The 26,195-nt window shown below is 39.8% G+C and overlaps 2 protein-coding genes across 2 annotated transcripts; one reads left to right on the top strand and one right to left on the bottom strand.

Annotated features, from left to right (window-relative positions):
• Positions 1-4,088: 4,088 nt before the first annotated feature.
• mrps11 (mitochondrial ribosomal protein S11) lies at positions 4,089-9,211 on the bottom strand. Its single transcript, XM_034216564.1, has 6 exons — positions 9,043-9,211; positions 8,163-8,267; positions 6,582-6,680; positions 5,923-6,052; positions 4,451-4,516; positions 4,089-4,257 (listed from the first exon to the last, which is right to left on the bottom strand). The coding sequence occupies exons 1-6, from the start codon at positions 9,129-9,131 to the stop codon at positions 4,150-4,152; spliced, it is 597 nt and encodes a 198-aa protein (XP_034072455.1). The 5' UTR covers positions 9,132-9,211; the 3' UTR covers positions 4,089-4,149.
• A 335-nt stretch (positions 9,212-9,546) lies between these two features.
• Positions 9,547-21,080, top strand: mrpl46 (mitochondrial ribosomal protein L46). Its single transcript, XM_034216563.1, has 4 exons — positions 9,547-9,996; positions 11,077-11,278; positions 11,932-12,099; positions 20,701-21,080. Exons 1-4 carry the CDS (start codon positions 9,736-9,738, stop codon positions 20,958-20,960), a joined length of 891 nt encoding a protein of 296 aa, XP_034072454.1. The 5' UTR covers positions 9,547-9,735; the 3' UTR covers positions 20,961-21,080.
• Positions 21,081-26,195: the final 5,115 nt, after the last annotated feature.

Raw genomic sequence — 26,195 nt, 5'->3', positions numbered from 1 at the left:
CAATTTGTGTCTTCAGTTAATGGGTGTTAATGTTGTATTTTGGTCTCATAAGAAAGGAAGTGCGTCTGACATTGAGGCAACCGCTCCTAGTGGCCAAACGGCGGTACTACACCTTATGTGTCTGTCCATGAAGCCCTAAATGACTTTCCCCATTGACTTACACTGGGAAAGAGACGTATGAAACACTTGTATAGCCCTTATGTGAAGCCATTAGGGTCTAAAATGCGCTAAAAGCTGAATCTTTACTGCATGGTAGACGTAATTATACTCTTATAACTCTTCAATGACACGTTTGCAGACTCGTATTCGTGGTTAAATGTCAGCTGGGTTGGAAAACGCTTGACACCTCCTCCACTCCTGCTACATATCGCCTCCTCTCCTAGCAGCGGGCCGTGTGCAAAATCACTCCTCGTCTCCTTCTCGCTGCGCCCGCCGCTTTATACGAGCAATATTTACTGGCACCAATTTATTATTAGATTAAATCAGATTTAACTTTATTGATCCGAAACTGGGGATTGTTTTGTTTCAGCGGCATCTTAACAAGCACGTGATTTAAAAATATAATTCAATATAACATCAACAGCAGAAAGATATATATGTATTTGTGGTATTCACAATATAAAATACAAAGATAAATGTTGTTTTTAGGGCCGGGACTCGATTAAAAAAATTAATCTAATTAATTAGAGGCTTTGTAATTAATTAATCGAAATTAATCGCATTTTTAATCACATATAAATATTTGACCTAAGAACAGTGAGAAGCAATTTTTTTCGCATGGATTTTAGTATACCATTAGGCGCATTCACACCGCAGTACTTTTCCCACAAAGGTTCATGAGAATTTAGTTCATGAGAACTCTTTGAACCTGGGGGAGGATTAGGCAAATGCAGCCGCTGACGTCACTTCTTCTTCTTCTGCATTGGGTTTACTGGCAGGCAGCAAACCACTTCACGTCGTATACTGCCGCCCAAAGTCCCCGGCCGGAAGTCCCCGGAGTTGGGGACTGGCTTCAGTAGAAGCTGCTGGGAGTCCCAGCAGCCTTCCGAGTAAATCGCCAGAACGCCGACACCTCCTCATCTCCACCGCTCCCATGTTTTATTTTGTGTTGCCATAAGTTAGTCTCTCTGCGTTTCTGCGCTGGGCTAATGCTAATGCTAATAATGCTAATGCGAGGATAATAAAATGGCGGCTTCACAAAACTTTTTGGGAGTTTTACGGGGCGTGGTTTGCAATCCGCCCAGCCAATCAGAAATATAGCTCTTTTCTCACAAGAGAGCCGCACGAAAGTCCCTGCTCTCTAGCAGCTCTCTGCTCTCTAGCAGGGACTTTCGTGGGGGTAAAAAGGTTCTCATGAACACATTTTAGTACCGGCTCTTTTTGGTGTGAACGCGATAAAAGAGGCTAACGTCCACGCTAGCTGCTATATGTTTTGCATTGAGGTGATACTTGAGGCTTGATGTGCTGCGGTGATATGCGAATTCCTTTTTGCATAATTTGCACACAACCGTGCTCTTATCGACGCTTCCATCCGTCCGTTTTTTAAAACAACATTTCCCACTGTTGTTCACTGTGGTTTGTTGTTGTCTGAAGTCATGAACGTTAGTTGGTGCTCCAGTATAATCGGTACGCCTGAAACTCATCCAGTGAGAAACGTTCCGCGGTGCAAAAATAAGTGCGATTAAAATGCGTTAATTTTTGTGTAATTAATTAATCTTAATTAACGCGTTAAAGTCCCGGCCCTAGTTGTTTTGTTTATTATTTGTTTAATGTGTATTCCATACATAAATAAATTCAAGTATATTTAAATAAAGATGATAATAAACGGTAAATATATACATATCAACAGTAATATACATATCTACAGAGTATCAAAGTAAAGCACAAGTAAAATATACCTTTTTATTGTTATTTGAACTCTAATATTATCTATAGATTATACGATATAAACATAATGATGTATCTTAATTTTAATTCTGTATATTTTACAACGTGTATTAAATAGATAAATATCGATGTCAAATTCAACATAGAAATATACCGAATAATTTTGTATTTGTCTTCTAACTTATTCTGTATATTTTATATATTATATACTTTAGATATGTTGAACTCGTGTGCGACGCCTTGTTTACATGCTGCTGCAACAAAACACTTCCCCTGATCCGGATAATAAAGTATAATTGAATTGAATCTGAAAGCTGGTGCTGTATCAGATGCAGCTGTATATTCTGCAGTTTCCTTTTGCTTTACACTCAACCAGTGCCTTTGTGTGAAGGCATCAACAGAGTTCACTTTAACGCATCAGTTCAAGGTTAACTAAACGAAGGGTTGACAATCTCCTCCTGTAGTCTTTCAGAGTCTGGAGAGTCATTTCAATGTAGATTAAGATCGATGCTGATGTGCAAATGCACTCTGTTATTGTGAATGTAAACATGTGAGTGATGTGGGCTACTTTATATCCGTTACTAGGGCTGCAACTATCAATATCTTCTAGATTATTTCATTATTATTTGGGCTTTAAAATGTCAGAAAATAGGTTAAAATATTCTTCAAAATCCAACGTTATAATGCTAAATCAGTCAAATCAGCCAAAGATATTAAATTAAATAATATTTAAAGACAAATTGAATTGAAAGAACGAGATCGCGGATACAAGCGGCCGAGATGGGTTTTCTCCGCAGGGTGGCTGGTGTCTCCCTTAGGGATAAGGTGAGAAGTTCGGTCATCAGGGAGGGACTCGGAGTTGAGCCGCTCCTCCTTCGCGTCGAAAGGAGCCAGTTGAGGTGGTTCGGGCACCTAGTTAGGATGCCACCTGGGCGCCTCCCTAGGGAGGTGTTCCAGGCACGTCCAGCTGGGAAGAGACCAAGGGGTAGACCTAGGACCAGGTGGAGGGATTATATCTCTTCGCTGGCCTGGGAGCGCCTTGGGATCCCCCAGTCAGAGCTGGTTGATGTGGCCAGGGAAAAGAAAGTTTGGGGCTCTCTGCTGGAACTGCTGCCCCCGCGACCCGACCACGGATAAGCGGGAGAAGATGGATGGATGGATGGATGGATGGATGGATGGACAAATTGAATTGTTTGCATGGGAAATTACAATATATCAAACATGTACTCATCCTTTGAGCTCTAGACTTAATACTGTCCACTTCCACGACATTCATATAAGTAACTCCTTGTTTCCCAGGTTCTCCGTTTAATCCTAAAACCAAAACTATATATATATTTATCTCTTTTGTCCCCTCCGTCTGTCCTGGAGTCATTTTGCTGAGTCATGCTTGTGGGAAATGTATTTACAGTGATATAATCCGCCGTGTTATTTATGCGTTGGTCGTTTTGAAGCACCTTTGCCCCGGTTTTATTTCCCTGATGTGTTCAGTCTAACTATCTAACGTTGAGTTCTGCCTGATGTGTAAAGGACTTCATTGAGAGTTGAAATAAAGTATTTTTGTAAAGCGAGTGTGTTTCAAATCTCTTATTTTCAGTACTTTGAAGTCACACAGCTTTAAGTCATATCAGCCGTTTGAGTTCTCCATTTGATCTTCTGCAGTTCTCCCTCTAAATGTGCACGTTTTCAAATGCTTTCCCGAATATTCTGTACCTGAAGATGAGACTGCCACTTCGCAATTAGTCAATTAAGATTTCTTTAGTCAATTTGTTTAATACCAAATGACCTCACTGGTGAACACAAGATTTGAAGTGGAGCTTTGTTTCGAGATTTTATTTGTTCCTCGACTTAACATTTTCTAAGTATAGAACAGCCTCATTAATTATAACATTTCAATGTTTTCCTAAACTCCTAATGCATGAAACTGGCTAAGAGACACTTGAGTTGGATTTCTCAGAGTACAAGTTGTCAAACGGCACCAAAAATACTGCCGAGTGAGAGAAGAGCTTTGAAATTAGGAAACAACAATATTATTTTATCAAATTACATATTTTCAGGATGTAGTAGCAAAGTGTGCTTAAGGAGGGTATGCTCAAATGTAAGGATACGGATTAAACCCACTGTAAACACCAACTAATGGTGGGTGTGTGTGTGTGTGTGTGTGTGTGTGTGTGAACAAATCATGTGAGTTCCGCTCAGAGTTACACAACAAAACAAAAACTCTTTATTTATCAGATTACTACACATGGTGCGTTCAGGGGATCATGTTCTTCTGGCTTTGCGGGGACGGCAGCCATTGTGCGGCACGGGGGTCTCGTCTGTGATGGAGACCACCTGCAGACCCCCCATGGTGATGCCCTGGATGGCAGACTGCACAACAGAGACATACATTAGTTTATCAAGAAGCTAAGGGATCCGATCAATATGTCTGTGGCTCCTCACTTTCAAAACAATAGCAGTCGAGAGCTGGAACGTTAAATAATGAGATGCACAATCTGCAAGGCATTTCAGGGGCTTCTTTCTTTCAACATACACACTGACAGATTTAGTTTTGTGGACTTACCCATCGTCCTGGTCCGATGCCTTTGATAACGACACGGACAAACGTCACGCCCTTCTCTGAGGCTTTCTGAGAGGAAGAGGAGGAGGAGGAGGAGATTATGTTCTACATGAACAGACATCTTCCTCCACTAGAAACATCACCATCTTCATCTTTTCTAACATATATCAATGTGACTTTTTTCTGACATGACAGTGTTAACTTTTATTTGATCAATACAACATAAACAAATAAAAGTTCTGCTTGGACCTGATGGAGCAAAACCTCTGCAGTGTAATGCGGTGAGTTTAATATTGATGTGAGAGATATGAAGGTGTCACATGTTCTTGAGCCTGATCTCCTGCAGTAAGTCATGTCTTAGACTTTAATGACAGTGCCGTGTGTGTGAGTAAAGTGTGTGTGTGTGAGTGTGTGTGAGTAAAGTGTGTGTGTGTGTGAGTGTGTGTGAGTAAAGTGTGTGTGTGTGTGAGTGTGTGTGAGTAAAGTGTGTGTGTGTGTGAGTGTGTGTGAGTAAGTGAGTGTGTGTGAGTAAAGTGTGTGTGTGTGTGTGTGTGTGTGAGTAAAGTGTGTGTGTGTGTGAGTGTGTGTGAGTAAAGTGTGTGCGTGTGTGTGAGTGTGTGGTGTGTGTGTGTGTGAGTAAAGTGTGTGTGCGTGTGTGTGTGTGTGAGTAAAGTGTGTGTGTGTGTGAGTGTGTGTGAGTAAAGTGTGTATGCGTGTTGTGTGGTGTGTGTGAGTAAAGTGTGGGTGTGTGTGAGTGTGTGTGAGTAAAGTGTGTGTGTGTGAGTGTGTGTGTGAGTAAGTGTGTGTGTGAGTAAAGTGTGTGTGTGAGTGTGTGTGTGTGTGTGTGAGTAAAGTGTGAGTGTGTGAGTGTGTGTGTGTGCGTGTGTGTGTGTGTGTGAGTAAAGTGTGTGTGTGAGTAAAGTGTGTGTGTGTGTGTGTGTGTGTGTGTGTGAGTAAAGTGTGTGTGCGTGTGTGTGTGTGTGAGTAAAGTGTGTGTGTGTGAGTGTGTGTGAGTAAAGTGTGTGTGCGTGTGTGTGTGTGTGAGTAAAGTGTGTGTGTGTGTGTGAGTGTGTGTGTGTGTGTGTGAGTAAAGTGTGAGTGTGTGTGTGTGTGTGAGTAAAGTGTGAGTGTGTGTGTGTGTGTGAGTAAAGTGTGAGTGTGTGTGTGTGTGTGTGCAGATGTACGGCAGCAAAAGAGAGTATTTCATATGAGGGATATGATGTTTCATGTTTTTGAGCAGTGAGTAATGTCTTAGACTTAGTCATTACAGAGTGACGTGTGTGTGTGTGTGTCTGTGAGAGCCGTGTGTGTGTGTGTGTCTGTGAGAGCCGTGTGTGTGTGTGTGTGTGTGTCTGTGAGAGCCGTGTGTGTGTGTGTGTGTGTGTGTGTGTGTGTCTGTGAGAGCCGTGTGTGTGTGTGTGTGTGTGTCTGGGAAAGCCGTGTGTGTGTGTGTGTGTGTGTGTGTGCAGACGTACGACAGCAGCAGAGATTCCCGCGGTCTGAGCAGCGACCGGCGTGGACTTCTTGATGTTCTTAAAGCCTTCGGTGCCGCAGGACGTCCGGACCAGAGACTGACCCACGCTCTCCGTCACATGGATGTGTGTGCTGGGACAAACACACGGGTCACACACTGTTTACCTCCTCACCAGCTCTATATCCCCCAAAGCATCACATCAAAGCTTACATCTGCAATGCCTTCTGGGTAATCACACCCCCTGCCATGTTCACAGCTACAGTTGGGATACCTTTGTTAGCATGTGCACTCTGATGTTGGAAGAGGACATTCTGGATTTTCCCAACACGGGTATATCTGTGACCTAAGATGTTCATCGTCATGACTACACTGTTACCTTGATCTATATTTCAATGTTAACAAGTTTTCTTAAAATAGTTGCATTATATTAGTTTTTTTTCCCTTTTCTTACGATGTATGTCTTTGACTGTTTATGTATGCCCCAAATACACCAAGGCACATTTGTTGTATGTGTATACAATCAACCTGACTGCACACGTAACAGCTGATGTGTTGCATGGCTGAACAAAATGAGGGTTAACCTGATAACTTAAATGATCAATACAAAATGATGTCAAAACGATCTCAGAGAATCCCTGTTTCGTGGTCTTTTCCACTCACTTGTTGTACGTCGCTTTTACGTGAACGATGGGTAACTCTTCGAACTTCCTGCCCCCCCATCTCAGGGACGAGTCATAGCCCGGCATCGGGGGGAAGATGCTGGAAGATTCAAAGTAGGGTTAATATCGCTGTTACATTATTATACATTTAAACATTGTTTTTGTTATTTGGGAACACACCAGAGATACTGCAGGTTCCTTGTGTAATAGTAGACGGACATGTGCATGTATGTAAACGTAGGGTTAATATCGCTGTTACATTTGACACTACAGTAAGTAGACCCATTGTTTTCTTTATATTCTGCCTTTCTTTAACCCTTAGATGCACGAGTGACTGGACCCTACACTCTTCCATAAGGGGGTCTAAAAGGCCATTTTTGCCATTTTGGTTAAGAAAAATCACTTGTATAATATTTAGTATTATATTTTGGTTCACACTAGGAATATTTTATATTTCATTTTTCACTATTTATAATTTTAGACATTTTTTTTTACATTTTGAAAAAAATGCATTTTGTCCCAAAGATGTCCGCTATTCTGAGACCCTCACAATATTCCAGTTCCTTTTCAAGACTCATCTCTTCTCCTCTGTCTACTCATAGCCCCCCCCCCCCATCAATCCATGTCGGTTGATCAAGTTTGATAGTCCTCTACCCCCCACCCTAACCTTCCCTTATATTGTAGAGCGATGTTGAGTCCTTGAAAAGCCCTACACAAATATAATGTATTATTATTAAACTGACAGGTTTCAGATCTTGCTGTGTACAATAATCTTCCTGAGAGGTGTCACTTGTGATTTAGTCTGTGTGTTCCACAGTGAATGTATTCCTGACAGCAACAGGTGATAAGAATCAAAGGTTCCCGTAGGAAATGCATGCGGGTCATTTTTTACCCACTTATGGAAGCTTGGGGTAGAAATACAAACACTACAATTTCTTCAAATGTATAACATTTAAATTTAAAATGTGAATGGCATGATATCCAAAACATGTTTTTTGAGGAATAGCTGGAATATGAAATGATACAAAAATGTAATTACAAAGATACTTCAAGAAAACCACCAAAAAGACCCACTTATGCCTCTAAGGGTTGACAAGGTCAGTCACAATGAGATTACATATCCCTTTAAAAATGATCATTGCAAAGAATAGCAGCAACACAGCGTTTCAAAGATGAACACGTCCTGCTGATGGAGGCTTGCCATTTGATCAAATGTTAGCAAATTCCCAGAAAGATATTAAGCAGGAAGAGATTTCTACCAAGAATACCTTGTAATTAAGACACGAAGCAGGCCATTTCACTTCAGAGTAGAACACACAATTGTTAAAAATAATGAATGCTCAGAAGATTGCTAGATGATTAAAGAGAAGTATGTTCATGTGAGTGACTTGCTACTTCATCCTTTAAACTAAAAGAGTGTTATCAATCAAGCGTATATAAAAGTAGATACCAAGACAAATGGTTGACTATTTATGGCTACAATTTCCTCAGACAATGCAGATTTAACAACACGAGTTATTTGGGAAAGCACTAGAGATACTGCTGATTGTGTGATAGTAGACGTGCAGGTGTGTTTTGTGACCTGAAGTCTTTGGAGGAGGCGTTCCTGGCCTCTGGGCTGGAAGCTGCCTCCTGAAGTCTGACAGCACTGGAACAAACGGTCCGCTGCAAGGCAGTGCCTCCACATCTATAGAAACACAACATTTAGACTCTTATTATAGAGCAGTGTGGCTGTGGTCATCTGGACAACACGCTACAGGTGAATAGGGTACACATTTTAATATAAAGATATCACCATACAACTTCTCCAGTTGATTAGGGACATTCAACTGTATATATTTGTGTTACAAGCTTACTGACATTGTATTTGTATATATACAAATATCCTTTTAGATATGTGCTCATTTACCTACATTTTATGGATAAAGCCAGGTTTAAAATTGTTATACAGTCCAATGTATTTACAGAAGGGGTTTAGAAAGGTCTCTCTGCATCACTCCATACATCTGAAAACACTTTTAGGGAATACCATTTGAAATTAATGAAGTTAAAAATGTAAACAACATCCTCTGTAATGACATGCTTAGACACTACAGTGAATACAATTATTTGTATACATATCAACCATGAAACCTTACCAGGTGATTATCTTGATTAAGAACATATTGTTTGTTTGCATTGTTTCTGAAATTGTATGTTTCATATGCAAATGAGGAATTACTAATGCTAACTTTTGGTTAATTTAGGAGAAATCTAAAGAGTCAAAAAGTCACATTGGGTCAAATAAACAACTCAATGTGTTTTTCTGTCCACTTATCTGGAATGAAACGTGTTAAGGAAACTAAATCTAACAATAACAAATATAACATGTAGCTTCATAACACCCAGCATGCAGCAGGCTTTATCTGAGCTAACGTTAGCCACTAGCTAAAAGTGATGCTAGTAAACCACGACATACTTACAGTGAGCTTCCACTTCCATTTACGGAGGCGACAAGCTGTCGGCATACGGTACTCACAGAACTAACTAATATACAGTTTAATTTATACATGTTTGCGACAAGTTAGCTGCAAGACAGGTAGCTACTTTACACACAACAAATGTGACATTGAAGGTACTGTAAATCCAGACCAGACCAGTAATATCTTTATTTTTCAGGGGTGGCAGGATCACGAGAAAGATTATTTTTACTATGATATTTACAGCTGTCACTTGAAAACATATTTTAATACTCAAAGTCTCTTAAAATAATTCTCAATTTTTATTATTTGTACATACAATTATATATTTAGTTTTTAAAAGAAGTATATTAAAATCGTCCTCCCCTACTTTTATCTTAATAGACCGTTCTGATTCCTGAACAGGATTGTGGGTAAAAGTAGAAACATGCTTGCTTCAAGTACTTGGTATAACGTCGTAAATACGAACTTCATGGTGGCTCATCATGGTGAACACTCGCTTAAAGCGCCAAAAATAGATATAAATAAGGTTATATTTTAGATAAATTAAAAAAACACTTACAATCAAGAACAGGTGTTAATATTTATATCTTGATTTGTTTTCAAACCAAGACCTTACCGTGATTAAAAATCCCTCGGCAAATCTTTTGACAGCGTCAGGATCTTTTGCACATACATTGAACATAGCAAAACAAGATGGCAGCGCCCTGCAGAAGGATAGCAGGTCGGTCTCTCCTACAGTTTCTGTCTTCTTTCAGCCGGACATCGGTCAGTAACTCGGGGTTCCGTCAGTTCTCCAGCACGTCTGTGTGTCGGGGGTCCAGGCAGGCTCAACATGTGGAGGAAATAGCTTCTTCTCCGTGGACTCTGATGGCGGCCGTGTGTCTGCAGAGACTTCCGGTCATCTCTGCGGAGAGCAACCCGATAGAGCAGCAGTTCAGAGACATGATGAGCCAGGTGAGGCTTTTATAATATAATCAAGTGTTAAATCAGACTTTAGTTCCACCTGGAGTAAATCCACCAGCTACCCTGCAGTATACAAAGTCACTCAAACTAGCTGCACCTTTACCAGAACACTTTCATGATCAATCATTATAAAACATATCATATATTATTCTGAAATGGACCAATCTGCACAACGACTACTTTTACTGTCGCTACTTTCACTATATTTTGATGATAATACTTTTCTACTTTCACTTGAGGAACATTTTGAATGCAGGACTTTTACTGTAACAGAGTATTCCTACACTCTGGTACTTCTACTTTTACTCAAGTACAAGATCTGAGTACTTCTACTTTTACTCAAGTACAAGATCTGAGTACTTCTACTTTTACTCAAGTACAAGATCTGAGTACTTCTACTTTTACTCAAGTACAAGATCTGAGTACTTCTACTTTTACTCAAGTACAAGATCTGAGTACTTCTACTTTTACTCAAGAACAAGATCTGAGTACTTCTACTTTTACTCAAGTACAAGATCTGAGTACTTCTACTTTTACTCAAGTACAAGACCTGAGTACTTCTACTTTTACTCAAGTACAAGACCTGAGTACTTCTACTTTTACTCAAGTAGAAGATCTGAGTACTTCTACTTTTACTCAAGAACAAGACCTGAGTACTTCTACTTTTACTCAAGTACAAGATCTGAGTACTTCTCCTACAATTTATTTTATATGACACTTTTTTCAACCTTTTATTGCATACTATACCAAAATATGTTTATGACATACTTATAATACAAATGTTTTATGAATTTGCTTACATTTTTTAATGGGATACAATTCTACAATTTTCTTACGGTATCATATCCACACATTTTGTATGGCATACTATACTAGTACATTACATAACAAACCTAGTAGGCAGGCATTACAGATGTGTAAACAGTGAGATCATTCTCACATGTTGACCATCTAAATGCCTGTCGACACGTTTCCAGATAAAGTATTTTATTGTAGTATTTGATAGACCATGACAGAGTAGATGGAGGTCAGTGAGTCTCCTGGAGGTTGAGATGTGCTCTTTATCTGCAGATGGAGTTCGAGAAGAGCATGATGTCGGACCACGAGCTGCGGCTGCTGGACGACGCTGAGAAGATGAGGAGGATGCAGGCGGGCGAGTACGACTCTGACGAAGAGGAGAACCGGAGGGACCAGGAGATCGTGTTGGCCCAGGACCTGGAGGACTCCTGGGAGCAGAAACTCAAGAACTTCCAGCCGGCGGCCAGGGTCTCCGGTCAGTACGAGGGGGGGGGGGGCTCAGAGTCACATGACTTAATGGGTTTAGCCTGGATGAACTCCAAAAAGACTTAATCCAATCCAATCCAACTTTATTGATACAGCACATTTAAAAACAGAGTTGACCAAAGTGCTGAACATCAATACACAAAAGCAGCATAAATACATGTAGACAAAACCGATAGGACAAAAATAAACTAATGTAAAAGCACGAGACAATAATAAACAATAAAACCATACTTTAGCCACAGACTGAATTATTTATTTTGTAATGTTCATCTCGTGACTTCACCTCGACTTGATAAAGTGATGAATACATGAAACCTTTATTTCCCCCTAGGGGTAAGGAGCAGTTGTAGAAAATCAAACTAGATATGTAGAACATGAAATATCATAATATTTTGATAAAGTACCCGCCAAATACTACGCTATCGATATGGACAATATTATTAAGTTGACTATTGATGCTTTCACAAGAGATTTATACAATGATATATTTGATAAATGACTGTCAGAAATGTGTTTCCTTGTTTCTTGTCTTAATATTTCCCCTTGTTCGAAGTTGCAAATGGAGCGTATCGTATGGTATATCGATTTATTGGGTAAAAGTCATTAACACAACCTCTAACCCAGTCGTCTGTGTTTCCTCAGACTCAGAGGGAGACCCCGGCTCTCTGCAGCGCCGCCTCTCCGACTCTCTGCTGCTGCTGGTGGAGCGGCCGGTGGGGAGGGAGAAGCTGTGGATGCTGCCTCAGACTGAGTGGCAGCGAGGAGAGACTCTGAGGGAGACGGCCGAGAGAGCACTCAGCTCACTGCCAGGTAACACACAGGGGTTTTCAGGGTTCATGCAGTCATTCAAAACCTGGAAAAGTCATGGAAATTCAAAATGCAAATTCCAGGCCCTGGAAAAGTTTTGGAAAACAATATTTTTCCAAAAGTTTTGGAAAAGTCATGGAAATATAACTAAATTTGCACAAATATAATTTATATTTTATCTAATCGCCGAAAATAGTAACTATAGTTACTATAATGATAATAAATACTGTATCGTATAGTAATGAAACGTAAAATGGCATTTAACTGTTGCAGTATTTCCCTGGTGAGAGATGTTTACAATCACGCCCTCTAGTCTACAGAGGCTTTAGCCTGTAGGAGCTAGTAAGCCTACTATTTGGTTTAGTCCTCTGTTTTTAAAGCGTTTAAATTCCTATTAAGTATTTTAAAATCTGTGTTCAAGGGCTTTACATTATGTTAAAGGTCCCATGTCATGCTTTTCCGGTTATTACCCGTCCCCTTGTGTTATGAATCTTTTTCAAAACGGTCTGCAGAGTCACAAACCCTCAAAGTGCACCCTGTAGGGAGTAAAACTCTAACACAGAGAAGACCTGTCTGTGCTGCCCCAGAACGCCTCGTTGGAGAATTCTCTTTTTCCATTGTTTACTTCTTGGGTATAGTGACGTATTTGGGTATAGTGACGTAATGTTACGTCCGCGGAGCCGTTACGTTTGGACCAATCCGCGGGCTTCCTCACACACACACACAATCGGCGGGACTTTGCGAGGCTCGCTGCTGCGAGGAGCGGGACACTGTGAGCTGGCTCACTGGCGTGGGGTCGGAGAGACAGCGAGACACAGCGGAACTCAGCCTGGGCACACACACAAACTCCCAGCCAGGCTGCGTGTGTGTGTGTTTCGGGCTGGGTTTCGCTGTGTCTCGCTGTCTCACAGACGGCCACTGGGCTCACAGGGAGGGGGGGGGGCAGGAGCTCCAACAAGCCGTTTAGGATAGAGAGTGAATACACATACTTTACAGAGATGCTGTATGAGAAACCAATGTGAGTTTGGAACATTGAATAATATACATTTATTCTAGTAGACCTCAACAATCGAATTATGATCAGTAGAAATGGCCATGACATGGGACCTTTACATCATGGGGCACTGCATCTGCCAGGTAACAGGAACCAGACGTTTTACTCAATATGTTTAAAATGAAGTTGCTGAGATTCAGTCCACTGTTTTTAAACCTTTTCTAAATGAGTGTGTTTAGTATTTTAAAATCTGTGTCCAAGGGCTTTAAATTCTGTTAAATCACGGGGCACTGCATCTCCACTAAAACCACCTTTCTTTAAGTTATTTTAAAGGAATACGTAAACCTTAAAATGACCACTTAAATATCTATTACTCACCATGTTAACTTGAAATCTTGAAGAATCGTTAGTTGTATTGAATGTGTCTTTGGTTAACTAAGAATCAAACATGTTCTGCAAATTAAGTGCTATACTAATATTTGTTCCCTTAAATCAATGAATAATAATGATCTTATAGTGGATCAAAATAACAGTTTTGGCGATAATCATGCAGCATGCTTCCCACTGAGTCAGTTAAATAAATGATACATTAACTCCTGATACTGTGAGGCGCTTTAAATAAAAAAACTTCTACATTTAAACGCCAAGAGGAGCTGACACATGACTGGACCATGAGCATTGATGTTAAACGGTTTATTTCAACGCTTAAAAGCGTAAAAGGCTTGATTTCCTTTGTAAAAAAGTATAAACATGATTAAAAGAACCTGTCTTTACAGCTAATATTTAATGTGAGGGACATTTCCTCCGTGTGTTTCCAGGTCTAAGTGGATGTGGCCGTGTGTAATCTGAGTAATCAGTGGCGTTTGATTGGTGAAACGCAGCGTGTGTAAGCGATGTTGGTGGAGTTTTCAGCACGTTTGAGCCTCTCGTTGTGGATGATTTGTACTGCGAGTATCACACTGCTATTTCAGAGAAGAGCCCATCAAACTTTAATGATCCCCGGGATAAAAACTGGGTCATTACAGCGCCGGAGATTAGGGAGGAGACGCAGAAATAATGCAGCAAATGGAGCGTGCTCACAATAATAATAAAATCTAGAACGGCGAATATTTATGATATGGATCTTACCTTATATCCTGCTAAAGGAGTGGCTCTGAGGTTAATAGAAATACATTTTATCCAATTTCCACCTTCCACACTCGCTCGTCAATATTCTGTTTCTGCTGTTTTCTATTTAAAGTGTTTTAAATACTAAGGTTTTAGTGTAAATGCATGTTTGTGTAGTAGTGGGAGTTGTGTGAGAGGTTTTTAATGGATGTATGTGCAGAGGTGCAAAGTAAAGAGTATAAGAAAGGACAAACATATCACATGATGGTAATAATTAAAGGTAAAGTGACTGCTCCTTGTTCACAATGCTTCAAAGGGTACTGTATTTCTACCCCAAATGAAATGCAATTCGTATTGCACTTTAAAGAGTCCTCTCCTGCTGATGTTCAGGTGTATATCAGTATGTAGTGTCTCTACTTTAAAGAGTCCTCTCCTGCTGATGTTCAGGTGTATATCAGTATGTAGTGTCTCTACTTTAAAGAGTCCTCTCCTGCTGATGTTCAGGTGTTTATCAGTATGTAGCATCTCTACTTTAAAGAGTCCTCTCCTGCTGATGTTCAGGTGTATATCAGTATGTAGCATCTCTACTTTAAAGAGTCCTCTCCTGCTGATGTTCAGGTGTTTATCAGTATGTAGCATCTCTACTTTAAAGAGTCCTCTCCTGCTGATGTTCAGGTGTATATCAGTATGTAGCATCTCTACTTTAAAGAGTCATCTCCTGCTGATGTTCAGGTGTATATCAGTATGTAGTGTCTCTACTTTAAAGAGTCCTCTCCTGCTGATGTTCAGGTGTATATCAGTATGTAGTGTCTCTACTTTAAAGAGTCCTCTCCTGCTGATGTTCAGGTGTATATCAGTATGTAGTGTCTCTACTTTAAAGAGTCCTCTCCTGCTGATGTCCAGGTGTATATCAGTATGTACTAGTGTCTCTACTTTAAAGAGTCCTCTCCTGCTGATGTTCAGGTGTTTATCAGTATGTAGCATCTCTACTTTAAAGAGTCCTCTCCTGCTGATGTTCAGGTGTATATCAGTATGTAGCATCTCTACTTTAAAGAGTCCTCTCCTGCTGATGTTCAGGTGTTTATCAGTATGTAGCATCTCTACTTTAAAGAGTCCTCTCCTGCTGATGTTCAGGTGTATATCAGTATGTAGTGTCTCTACTTTAAAGAGTCCTCTCCTGCTGATGTTCAGGTGTATATCAGTATGTAGTGTCTCTACTTTAAAGAGTCCTCTCCTGCTGATGTTCAGGTGTATATCAGTATGTAGTGTCTCTACTTTAAAGAGTCCTCTCCTGCTGATGTTCAGGTGTATATCAGTATGTAGTGTCTCTACTTTAAAGAGTCCTCTCCTGCTGATGTCCAGGTGTATATGAGTATGTACTAGTGTCTCTATTTTAAAGAGTCCTCTCCTGCTGATGTTCAGGTGTATATCAGTATATAGTGTCTCTACTTTACTTTAAAGAGTCCTCTCCTGCTGATTTTCAGGTGTATATCAGTATGTAGTGTCTCTACTTTAAAGAGTCCTCTCCTGCTGATATTCAGGTGTATATCAGTATGTAGTGTCTCTACTTTAAAGAGTCCTCTCCTGCTGATGTTCAGGTGTATATCAGTATGTAGTGTCTCTACTTTAAAGAGTCCTCTCCCGCTGATGTTCAGGTGTATATCAGTATGTAGTGTCTCTACTTTAAAGAGTCCTCCTGCTGATGTTCAGGTGTATATCAGTATGTAGTATCTCTACTTTAAAGAGTCCTCTCCTGCTGATGTTCAGGTGTATATCAGTATGTAGTGTCTCTACTTTAAAGAGTCCTCTCCTGCTGATGTTCAGGTGTGTATCAGTATGTAGTGTCTCTACTTTAAAGAGTCCTCTCCCGCTGATGTTCAGGTGTATATCAGTATGTAGTGTCTCTACTTTAAAGAGTCCTCCTGCTGATGTTCAGGTGTATATCAGTATGTAGTGTCTCTACTTTAAAGAGTCCTCTCCTGCTGATGTTCAGGTGTATATCAGTATATAGTGTCTCTACTTTAAAGAGTCCTCTCCTGCTGATGTTCAGGTGTATATCAGTATGTAGTGTCTCTACTTTAAAGAGTCCTCTCCTGCTGATGTTCAGGTGTATATCAGTATATAGTGTCTCTACTTTAAAGAGTCCTCTCCTGCTGATGTCCAGGTGTATATCAGTATGTAGTGTCTCTACTTTAAAGAGTCCTCTCCTGCTGATGTTCAGGTGTATATCAGTATGTAGTGTCTCTACTTTAAAGAGTCCTCTCCTGCTGATGTTCAGGTGTATATCAGTATGTAGTGTCTCTACTTTAAAGAGTCCTCTCCTGCTGATGTTCAGGTGTATATCAGTATGTAGTGTCTCTACTTTAAAGAGTCCTCTCCTGCTGATGTTCAGGTGTATATCAGTATGTAGTGTCTCTACTTTAAAGAGTCCTCTCCTGCTGATGTTCAGGTGTATATCAGTACGTAGTGTCTCTACTTTAAAGAGTCCTCTCCTGCTGATGTTCAGGTGTATATCAGTATGTAGTGTATCTACTTTAAAGAGTCCTCTCCTGCTGATGTTCAGGTGTATATCAGTACGTAGTGTCTCTACTTTAAAGAGTCCTCTCCTGCTGATGTTCAGGTGTATATCAGTATGTAGTGTCTCTACTTTAAAGAGTCCTCTCCTGCTGATGTTCAGGTGTATATCAGTATGTAGTGTCTCTACTTTAAAGAGTCCTCTCCTGCTGATGTTCAGGTGTATATCAGTATGTAGTGTCTCTACTTTAAAGAGTCCTCTCCTGCTGATGTTCAGGTGTATATCAGTACGTAGTGTCTCTACTTTAAAGAGTCCTCTCCAGCTGATGTTCAGGTGTATATCAGTATGTAGTGTCTCTACTTTAAAGAGTCCTCTCCTGCTGATGTTCAGGTGTATATCAGTATGTAGTGTCTCTACTTTAAAGAGTCCTCTCCTGCTGATGTTCAGGTGTATATCAGTATGTACTAGTGTCTCTACTTTAAAGAGTCCTCTCCTGCTGATGTTCAGGTGTTTATCAGTATGTAGCATCTCTACTTTAAAGAGTCCTCTCCTGCTGATGTTCAGGTGTATATCAGTATGTAGCATCTCTACTTTAAAGAGTCCTCTCCTGCTGATGTTCAGGTGTTTATCAGTATGTAGCATCTCTACTTTAAAGAGTCCTCTCCTGCTGATGTTCAGGTGTATATCAGTATGTAGTGTCTCTACTTTAAAGAGTCCTCTCCTGCTGATGTTCAGGTGTATATCAGTATGTAGTGTCTCTACTTTAAAGAGTCCTCTCCTGCTGATGTTCAGGTGTATATCAGTACGTAGTTGTCTCTACTTTAAAGAGTCCTCTCCAGCTGATGTTCAGGGTGTATATCAGTATGTAGTGTCTCTACTTTAAAGAGTCCTCTCCTGCTGATGTTCAGGTGTATATCAGTATGTAGTGTCTCTACTTTAAAGAGTCCTCTCCTGCTGATGTTCAGGTGTATATCAGTATGTACTAGTGTCTCTACTTTAAAGAGTCCTCTCCTGCTGATGTTCAGGTGTTTATCAGTATGTAGCATCTCTACTTTAAAGAGTCCTCTCCTGCTGATGTTCAGGTGTATATCAGTATGTAGCATCTCTACTTTAAAGAGTCCTCTCCTGCTGATGTTCAGGTGTTTATCAGTATGTAGCATCTCTACTTTAAAGAGTCCTCTCCTGCTGATGTTCAGGTGTATATCAGTATGTAGTGTCTCTACTTTAAAGAGTCCTCTCCTGCTGATGTTCAGGTGTATATCAGTATGTAGTGTCTCTACTTTAAAGAGTCCTCTCCTGCTGATGTTCAGGTGTATATCAGTATGTAGTGTCTCTACTTTAAAGAGTCCTCTTCTGCTGATGTTCAGGTGTATATCAGTATGTAGTGTCTCTACTTTAAAGAGTCCTCTCCTGCTGATGTCCAGGTGTATATGAGTATGTACTAGTGTCTCTATTTTAAAGAGTCCTCTCCTGCTGATGTTCAGGTGTATATCAGTATATAGTGTCTCTACTTTACTTTAAAGAGTCCTCTCCTGCTGATTTTCAGGTGTATATCAGTATGTAGTGTCTCTACTTTAAAGAGTCCTCTCCTGCTGATATTCAGGTGTATATCAGTATGTAGTGTCTCTACTTTAAAGAGTCCTCTCCTGCTGATGTTCAGGTGTATATCAGTATGTAGTGTCTCTACTTTAAAGAGTCCTCTCCCGCTGATGTTCAGGTGTATATCAGTATGTAGTGTCTCTACTTTAAAGAGTCCTCCTGCTGATGTTCAGGTGTATATCAGTATGTAGTATCTCTACTTTAAAGAGTCCTCTCCTGCTGATGTTCAGGTGTATATCAGTATGTAGTGTCTCTACTTTAAAGAGTCCTCTCCTGCTGATGTTCAGGTGTATATCAGTATGTAGTGTCTCTACTTTAAAGAGTCCTCCTGCTGATGTTCAGGTGTATATCAGTATGTAGTGTCTCTACTTTAAAGAGTCCTCTCCTGCTGATGTTCAGGTGTATATCAGTATATAGTGTCTCTACTTTAAAGAGTCCTCTCCTGCTGATGTTCAGGTGTATATCAGTATGTAGTGTCTCTACTTTAAAGAGTCCTCTCCTGCTGATGTTCAGGTGTATATCAGTATATAGTGTCTCTACTTTAAAGAGTCCTCTCCTGCTGATGTCCAGGTGTATATCAGTATGTAGTGTCTCTACTTTAAAGAGTCCTCTCCTGCTGATGTTCAGGTGTATATCAGTATGTAGTGTCTCTACTTTAAAGAGTCCTCTCCTGCTGATGTTCAGGTGTATATCAGTATGTAGTGTCTCTACTTTAAAGAGTCCTCTCCTGCTGATGTTCAGGTGTATATCAGTATGTAGTGTCTCTACTTTAAAGAGTCCTCTCCTGCTGATGTTCAGGTGTATATCAGTATGTAGTGTCTCTACTTTAAAGAGTCCTCTCCTGCTGATGTTCAGGTGTATATCAGTACGTAGTGTCTCTACTTTAAAGAGTCCTCTCCTGCTGATGTTCAGGTGTATATCAGTATGTAGTGTCTCTACTTTAAAGAGTCCTCTCCTGCTGATGTTCAGGTGTATATCAGTACGTAGTGTCTCTACTTTAAAGAGTCCTCTCCTGCTGATGTTCAGGTGTATATCAGTATGTAGTGTCTCTACTTTAAAGAGTCCTCTCCTGCTGATGTTCAGGTGTATATCAGTACGTAGTGTCTCTACTTTAAAGAGTCCTCTCCTGCTGATGTTCAGGTGTATATCAGTATGTAGTGTCTCTACTTTAAAGAGTCCTCTCCTGCTGATGTTCAGGTGTATATCAGTACGTAGTGTCTCTACTTTAAAGAGTCCTCTCCAGCTGATGTTCAGGTGTATATCAGTATGTAGTGTCTCTACTTTAAGAGTCCTCTCCTGCTGATGTTCAGGTGTATATCAGTATGTAGTGTCTCTACTTTAAAGAGTCCTCTCCTGCTGATGTTCAGGTGTATATCAGTATGTAGTGTCTCTACTGTCTCCATACTTTAATGATCAGAAAGCTCTTTATTCTTCTCATACTGCCTGTGCTGCAGCACCTCTTTTCACCCTCTGTCTGAAACCAGAGCCCAGTCTGCTCTGATTGGTCAGCTGGACGGCTCTGTTGTGATTGGTCAACCGCTTAGAGATGTCCCGCCCATTAGCCTATTGCTTACAATGTGTTGGAGTGCTAGCCAATAGGAGCATGATATAAAACATTTGTCATATCACACTGCCCCCTAAGGAGAGTATTTATGAGCGTTTTAAACGTTAATATCGCACTCATCGGTCGTGTTCGTTTAAGTGTTGGAAGCCAAAGTCCTGATCACAATTATTATTCCAGTAACTGCAACCCTGGTGGAAAATGAGTCTCTTGGAGCGTTGAGCGTGAGATTCAGATGACAGCGTAATTGATTAAGACTGAATTGTGTGTTTGTTGTGACATAATTAAAAACACAGTATTAGGGAACTGAACTGAACTAAAACACAGCATGACACTAACACAGCAGCAGCATGTGCAAAAATACACACCCTTTTTTTTTAATGAAATGAACAAACTGCCCTCAAACTAGAATGATTAACTCCATTGGTTCTTGTTTTATGTGTATTAGTTGTATGTGTTAGTTAGGGTTACTTGTGGGAAAGAGTGTCTTTATCTCAATAAGCCTAAGGAAATAAAATAAAATGCTAATTAAAAAACACTATATATATATATATATACAAATAACAATAGTGTTAAAGCAATAATTAAATAGATACAATTTAAATATATAAGAACGTAATGCAAAATAAAACTAACTAGAAATTAAAAACAACATAAATAATAAAATACTACAATTAGTATACATTTAAAATAACATACAACAAAATTAAATAAAAATAGTATAAATTATGTATAAAATAAATAAACACAAATGAAACCTTGGCACATCCGGCCCCCCCCTTGTGCCTCCAGCTGATTGACCCCCCCCCCCCTTCTCTCCTCCTGCAGCAGCATCTGGTTTCAAGGCCACTTTCCTGGGGAACACCCCCTGTGGAGTCTACAAGTACAAACTGCCCCGAGCGGCTCGCACTGAGAGCTCTGTGGGGACCAAGGTGTTCTTCTTCAAAGCCGTGCTTTCTGACGCCGGCGCCCCTCCTGCCACAGAATCCCCAGAATCCTCTCTGTTGTGGGTGACGAAGAGCGAGCTGCAGCGCTACGTGAAGCCGGCGTACCTGATGAAGGTCGAGCGCTTCCTCCTCGGCTTCTGAACACAAAGAGGGAGAGGGATAATATTTATGAGCCCAGGAAGATATCTGTCGACTTCTACCATCAAATGTCTTTCAATAGATGTGTTGTATTGTATAAATAAATCATTTTTTCCAAACAAACTGTGAACTTTAAGTTAGCTTCGCCTTATATGATCAGATAACAGAGGTTTAGAGTAACTAAGTATATGTACTTAAAGGTGGGGCATGTCATTTATTTCAGAAAAACCTTTTGTTATATTCCATGGAATGCTCCTGTTAAGCCCGAGAGACCCCGGTACCGGGGCCCTCCCGCAACATCTTGCAGGAAACAGTGTCTGAGGGCATCTTAACATTTAATAAACTCTGAATGTTTTATATCCATGTAACGGGAAGAAACTCATCTAACTGATCATTTAAAAAAAACGTTTTTTAAAAACCCCACAATGCTAACGCTGAGCCTCTGAATTAGCAACGAGCGAAAAATGCTAACAGATTACTGCAGCGAAACTCACTCATAAAACCTTATTATTTATCCTTTCTGCACATCCAACACATCGATTCGTATCGTGAGATGACACAGAATCGATGGGTACATACATTATCACTCCATGATTAGAACTTGCGACTTTATAAACAAAAACAGACATCAAAACATGTGGCGCTAGGTAGCTAAAAACGCTAACATGGCTTACCTATTTATTTATATATTTGTTTGACAGGGACAGTGCACATTGATTGACATTTCTGTAAATGCGCCAGAGTTAGCCAACAGGCTATTTTCCGTCTGTAGTCCCTGGACAGATGTTGAAAGTCATCCTAAAAACAAAAATTCACTTCAAATAACAGGTAAATACAATCAGTAAAACAACACTCAACAGAGATGCTTATATTATGATAAAAGCATATATAAAAACATAAAAACAAAACTAAAATACATATTCACAAAGCAGGCAGCAACAGGTTTAGGCACATGTACAAACAGAGCGTTAAAGTGCAGATTGTGTCAGTGTTGACAGAGCTAACTTTCCACTAACCATGTTTTTAAGTTAGATTTAAATAAACTGCAGGTGTTTTGTTCTCTAATCTTTACTGGGATTGAGTTCCACTGTTGTGCAGCAGATTGGCTGAATGAACTCTTCCTTAATGGAACAACGCAGTCTCCTCTTGTTGCAGCTCTTGTTGACCTGTTACAGGTGTGTGTATGGTGATAAAATGTCTGAGCGGAGGTGAGGTAAGGCCTGTGTCGTAGTCTGGTCAAAAGTGGTCTTCAATGGCATTAAAATGATAAAAACGCTGCTGAAGTTAATCCATAGGTTAATCCAATGTGTCTGTGTCCCTTTGAAATTATTTCTGATAATCCATGAGCAATAAACCTGCTTTTCCGTTTCCAGATGTCAGAGCGAGAGATAGCTTCACTCTCATGCAAAACTACATGCGCAAAGCCCCCACCTTTTATCTTTACCGTGTGTGTGTGGGGAAATTCCCCTTTGATTTCATTGGCTCTAGCGGTTATAAAGATATGTCATTCTTCAAAATCGATCAAGGGGGGCCAGAGATATGGAAAATCCACCCAAATGACCTCAGAAGTAGTTTTTTTTGTTAAATCTGTCTACAAAGATCAAATGTCACTTGTTTTGCATCAATCTTAATACAGGGTACTTATTATATGTTGTATATTGGATTCATAAAGCGTTTAGTCTACTAACCCATCATCCAAAGTTAGTTTTCACTATAAGTAAAAAAGAAATTTTGGACGGACACTAAATTTACAGTTTTTTACTATGTTCAATCTGAATTTTCTTTAAAATAAAAAACATCTATATTGATTCTGACTTTTCTACATCCAACTCACAGGTTTATCATTACATTGAGAACAAAGATTATTAATGTAACCCTTTTAGAAGGGAAGATATGGTCATTTGTTCTGGGAATGTCATTTTCGAGCCTGAGACCTGAAAAACAGGCTCAGGGCTTAACAGGTTAACATCCCGATAGCAATGAATATATTAAGTGCTTTGACAATAAATACATAACAAATGTCATCTGTGGAAGCCATAGCACTGTAAAAAGCACGACCAATCATTTTAGCCGGCCCGGCATCTGTGCACAAACTTATCTCGTGTCCTCATTGGTCATGTGCACGTGTGTGTTGGAGGAGGGGCTCTGTAAGGAAGTGGCAGATTTTTTCCAGTTATGTATTTTCAAATTATAGCGCACTCGAGCTGGTTTCACCAAAATTACATACCCCACCTTTAAGTACAATTTTGAGATACGTGTATTTCAATTTACTCAAGTACGAGATCTTCCACCTCCAAAATAATATCTTATCCTCTTATATTACCTCCTAAAGTTCGACTTATGAGTGAATCTGTGATGAAGGTCGAGCGCTTCCTTCTCGGCTTCTGAACACAAAGAGGGACAATATTTATGAGGCGCTTGTCTCGTTACACAAAAAGTCATTCAGTGTTGTATTAAATAAACTCTTTTTTCCAAACAAACTGTGTGGACTTTAAGTTAGCCTCGCCATAAAGGTCACCTATCATGCTATTTTTAGGCAATATCATAGGTCTCAGATATATACAAATCTATAAAAAACATGTCTATGAAGTGTTTTGCTCAAAATACCAAACAGATCACCCATTCTAGCCATGCATCATATCTCTCTATTTCACTTCCTGTTTCAAAAGTCCTGATTTGGGGTATAAAGCTTTAAAATAAAAAATGTTGATAAAAAATAAAAGAGGAGGGGTCTGAGCTCATGCGGGACCCGGCAGCTACTGTCTAAACTAAATGCTGCCGTGATGAAACGCCATATCATGGATTATCAAGGATTCTCTCTGAAACAGTATGGAGCTCAAAGGCTTTCTCTCTTGCCGGTTATACCACAAGGTGAGTTCCTTTTTACTTCCTGCTTCTTCACACACATGCTCTCCAGTACAGGTTAGCTCTGAGTGTTAGCGATGCTAATGTAAACACCGACCATATTACGTCCAAAACAGTCGGGCATTGTTTCTGATAGCAACGTTTCTGATTGGGCCGTGGGTCCACATTTCAGATATGACGTCATATCGGACGCAAATCTGGATCAGCTCCGTTGTTTCCCGTTTTTAGAGATTTGGGTACGGAGGAAAAGAGAGAGGGTTTTATTTTCTGACACTGCGTGAGTTCCCCGACACACCGGGGACACATCTTTATGTATAAAAGACATCAAAAAGTGCATTTTACATGATAGGTTCCCTTTAAAGGGATAGTGGAAATCCGCGAATTTTGGGTTTAACTTGTGTATTTTTATTAAAAAGAAGCATATTAAACAATTTTTTTTTATTTCATCCGCCTAGTTTCATTTTATTTTCAATTTTACTGCGCCCTCTCAATGAAACGAAATACTTCGGGAATCGTCGGGAATCTTCGGGTGATGACGAGAGCTCAGGAAGACGGGCACAAACAATGGCGGACATTCAATAGCATTTGCATGTGAATAGCCGACCTTTATTATGGTGAATAGATGTGTTTTGTATGGCTGTAGTGCGACAGAAAAATTATACGTGACACAACGACATTGGATTAACCTTGAGATGCGTTTTTATTCCGTTGAACACAACTTTTGATCACAAATCAAAAAAGGTAAGACGTAATTATTGTAATATTTTTGGAACCGGATGTTGTTTACTTTCTCTTTTCTGGCTGATAGCTCCAGGAATTCGAGGTCTTACAGTGATGACATTACATCTGTGGAGTCTCAGCTTTAAATCGTATATCTTGTTTGTGCAGTTAAGATAGTAATAAGGGCATTTCCACCGTGTGTTGTGTGTAAAAAAGCGTTAGCATTAGTTAGCATTGTTTCGCTCAATGCTAATTCAAAGGCTTGGTATTACTCTTGTGTTTTTTCTAGCTAACAATTGTTCTTATTGTCAGTTAGCGGAGTTTCTTACCTTTAAAAGGGTATGAAACATTAATAGTTTCATAAATGTTAAGAAGCCCTGAGACATGTGAGAGAAAAAAAACGGTGGGAGGGGTCCACTGGGGGGGACCTTCGGGCTTAACTGGTTAACAATGATTAATATTTGTAAAGGCTACAGGTGATCTTAAGATGCGTGAGCTATGCTTAGGGACCTACCAGTCAAGATTATTTGTGCGTAGGGGTGCATCATCTGGCGCCTGGTCCTGGTCATCCTCGCCATTGCCCATGCCGTGAACCATCACCTCGGGCTTGAACAAATAAGGACGTAATGGTCCATCGTCTGGCTCAATATTGTCACCATCGTCGCTTACTGAACCGGATTCAGATTCAGTTCCTAAAACGACATTTTCGTAGGAAAGCCGAGAGGATGTTTCTGACTCGCTATCATCACTGGATACCTCGTACAATCCTTCTTCTTTGTCTGGTATATTTGCCCTTCCACGTTCATTCTGCATAGACGCCATGGTTTGTTATCGTATCGTCTTCCTGAGTTTTCGTCACTTCCGGTTTGGCTGAGAAACATTTCGTTTCTAAAAAACTTCGGGGAAGCTGCAATAAAGTGCTTCTAACATGCGTAAGGCAATTATTATATTTTTTTAATCAAGTGTGATTGTTTTGGTACGTAATTATGCTTGTATATAAGTTAAACGAAAACTATTTGAGGTTCCATTTCCACTATCCCTTTAAGATAAATAATATGTAGTTATCTTAAAACTCCTCCTCAACTTCGATTTATGAGTTAAGCATTCTTTGTAGGCCCTTAGAGGTTTTTCAAAATAGGCCCGAAGTTTTATAATCTCCACAATTTTATCAACGAATGAGCATTTTATTTTTGCACTCTTCCATTTTGATAGTTTGGATTTTATTGCTTCTATAGAATCTCGTCGTCTTTCAGTCCTTGGTTTGTGTTGAATTTCACTACATTTAATGTGAGATATACCAACATTTTAAAGGTAATTTTAAACATATTTTCCTGTACTTTTATGCAGATCGTTTGCAATTTACAAAACTTTAAAGGTTTTCTTAATGAATGTTGCTCTTAATATGTTCAATCCTGAGAAGCTTAAACCTGTATATATATTATAGTAGTTGATATATTGTATTTATTTTGTTTTAATAATCCAATTCTGAAAGGTAGCTAGGAAATAAAGCTGTAAAATAAACATTGCGGAGTAAAATTACAACGTATCTCTGCAAAATGTAATTGCATAAGGTGGAAATACTCAGGTCAAGTACCTCAACATTTGACATAAGTTCAGTACTTCAGTAAACATATACTTAGTTTATTTCCCAAG

This window comes from Gymnodraco acuticeps, unplaced genomic scaffold (assembly GCF_902827175.1).
Source record: "Gymnodraco acuticeps unplaced genomic scaffold, fGymAcu1.1, whole genome shotgun sequence".
Classification (NCBI taxonomy): Eukaryota; Metazoa; Chordata; class Actinopteri; order Perciformes; family Bathydraconidae; genus Gymnodraco; species Gymnodraco acuticeps.
This window is presented reverse-complemented; position numbering and strand designations above follow the sequence as displayed.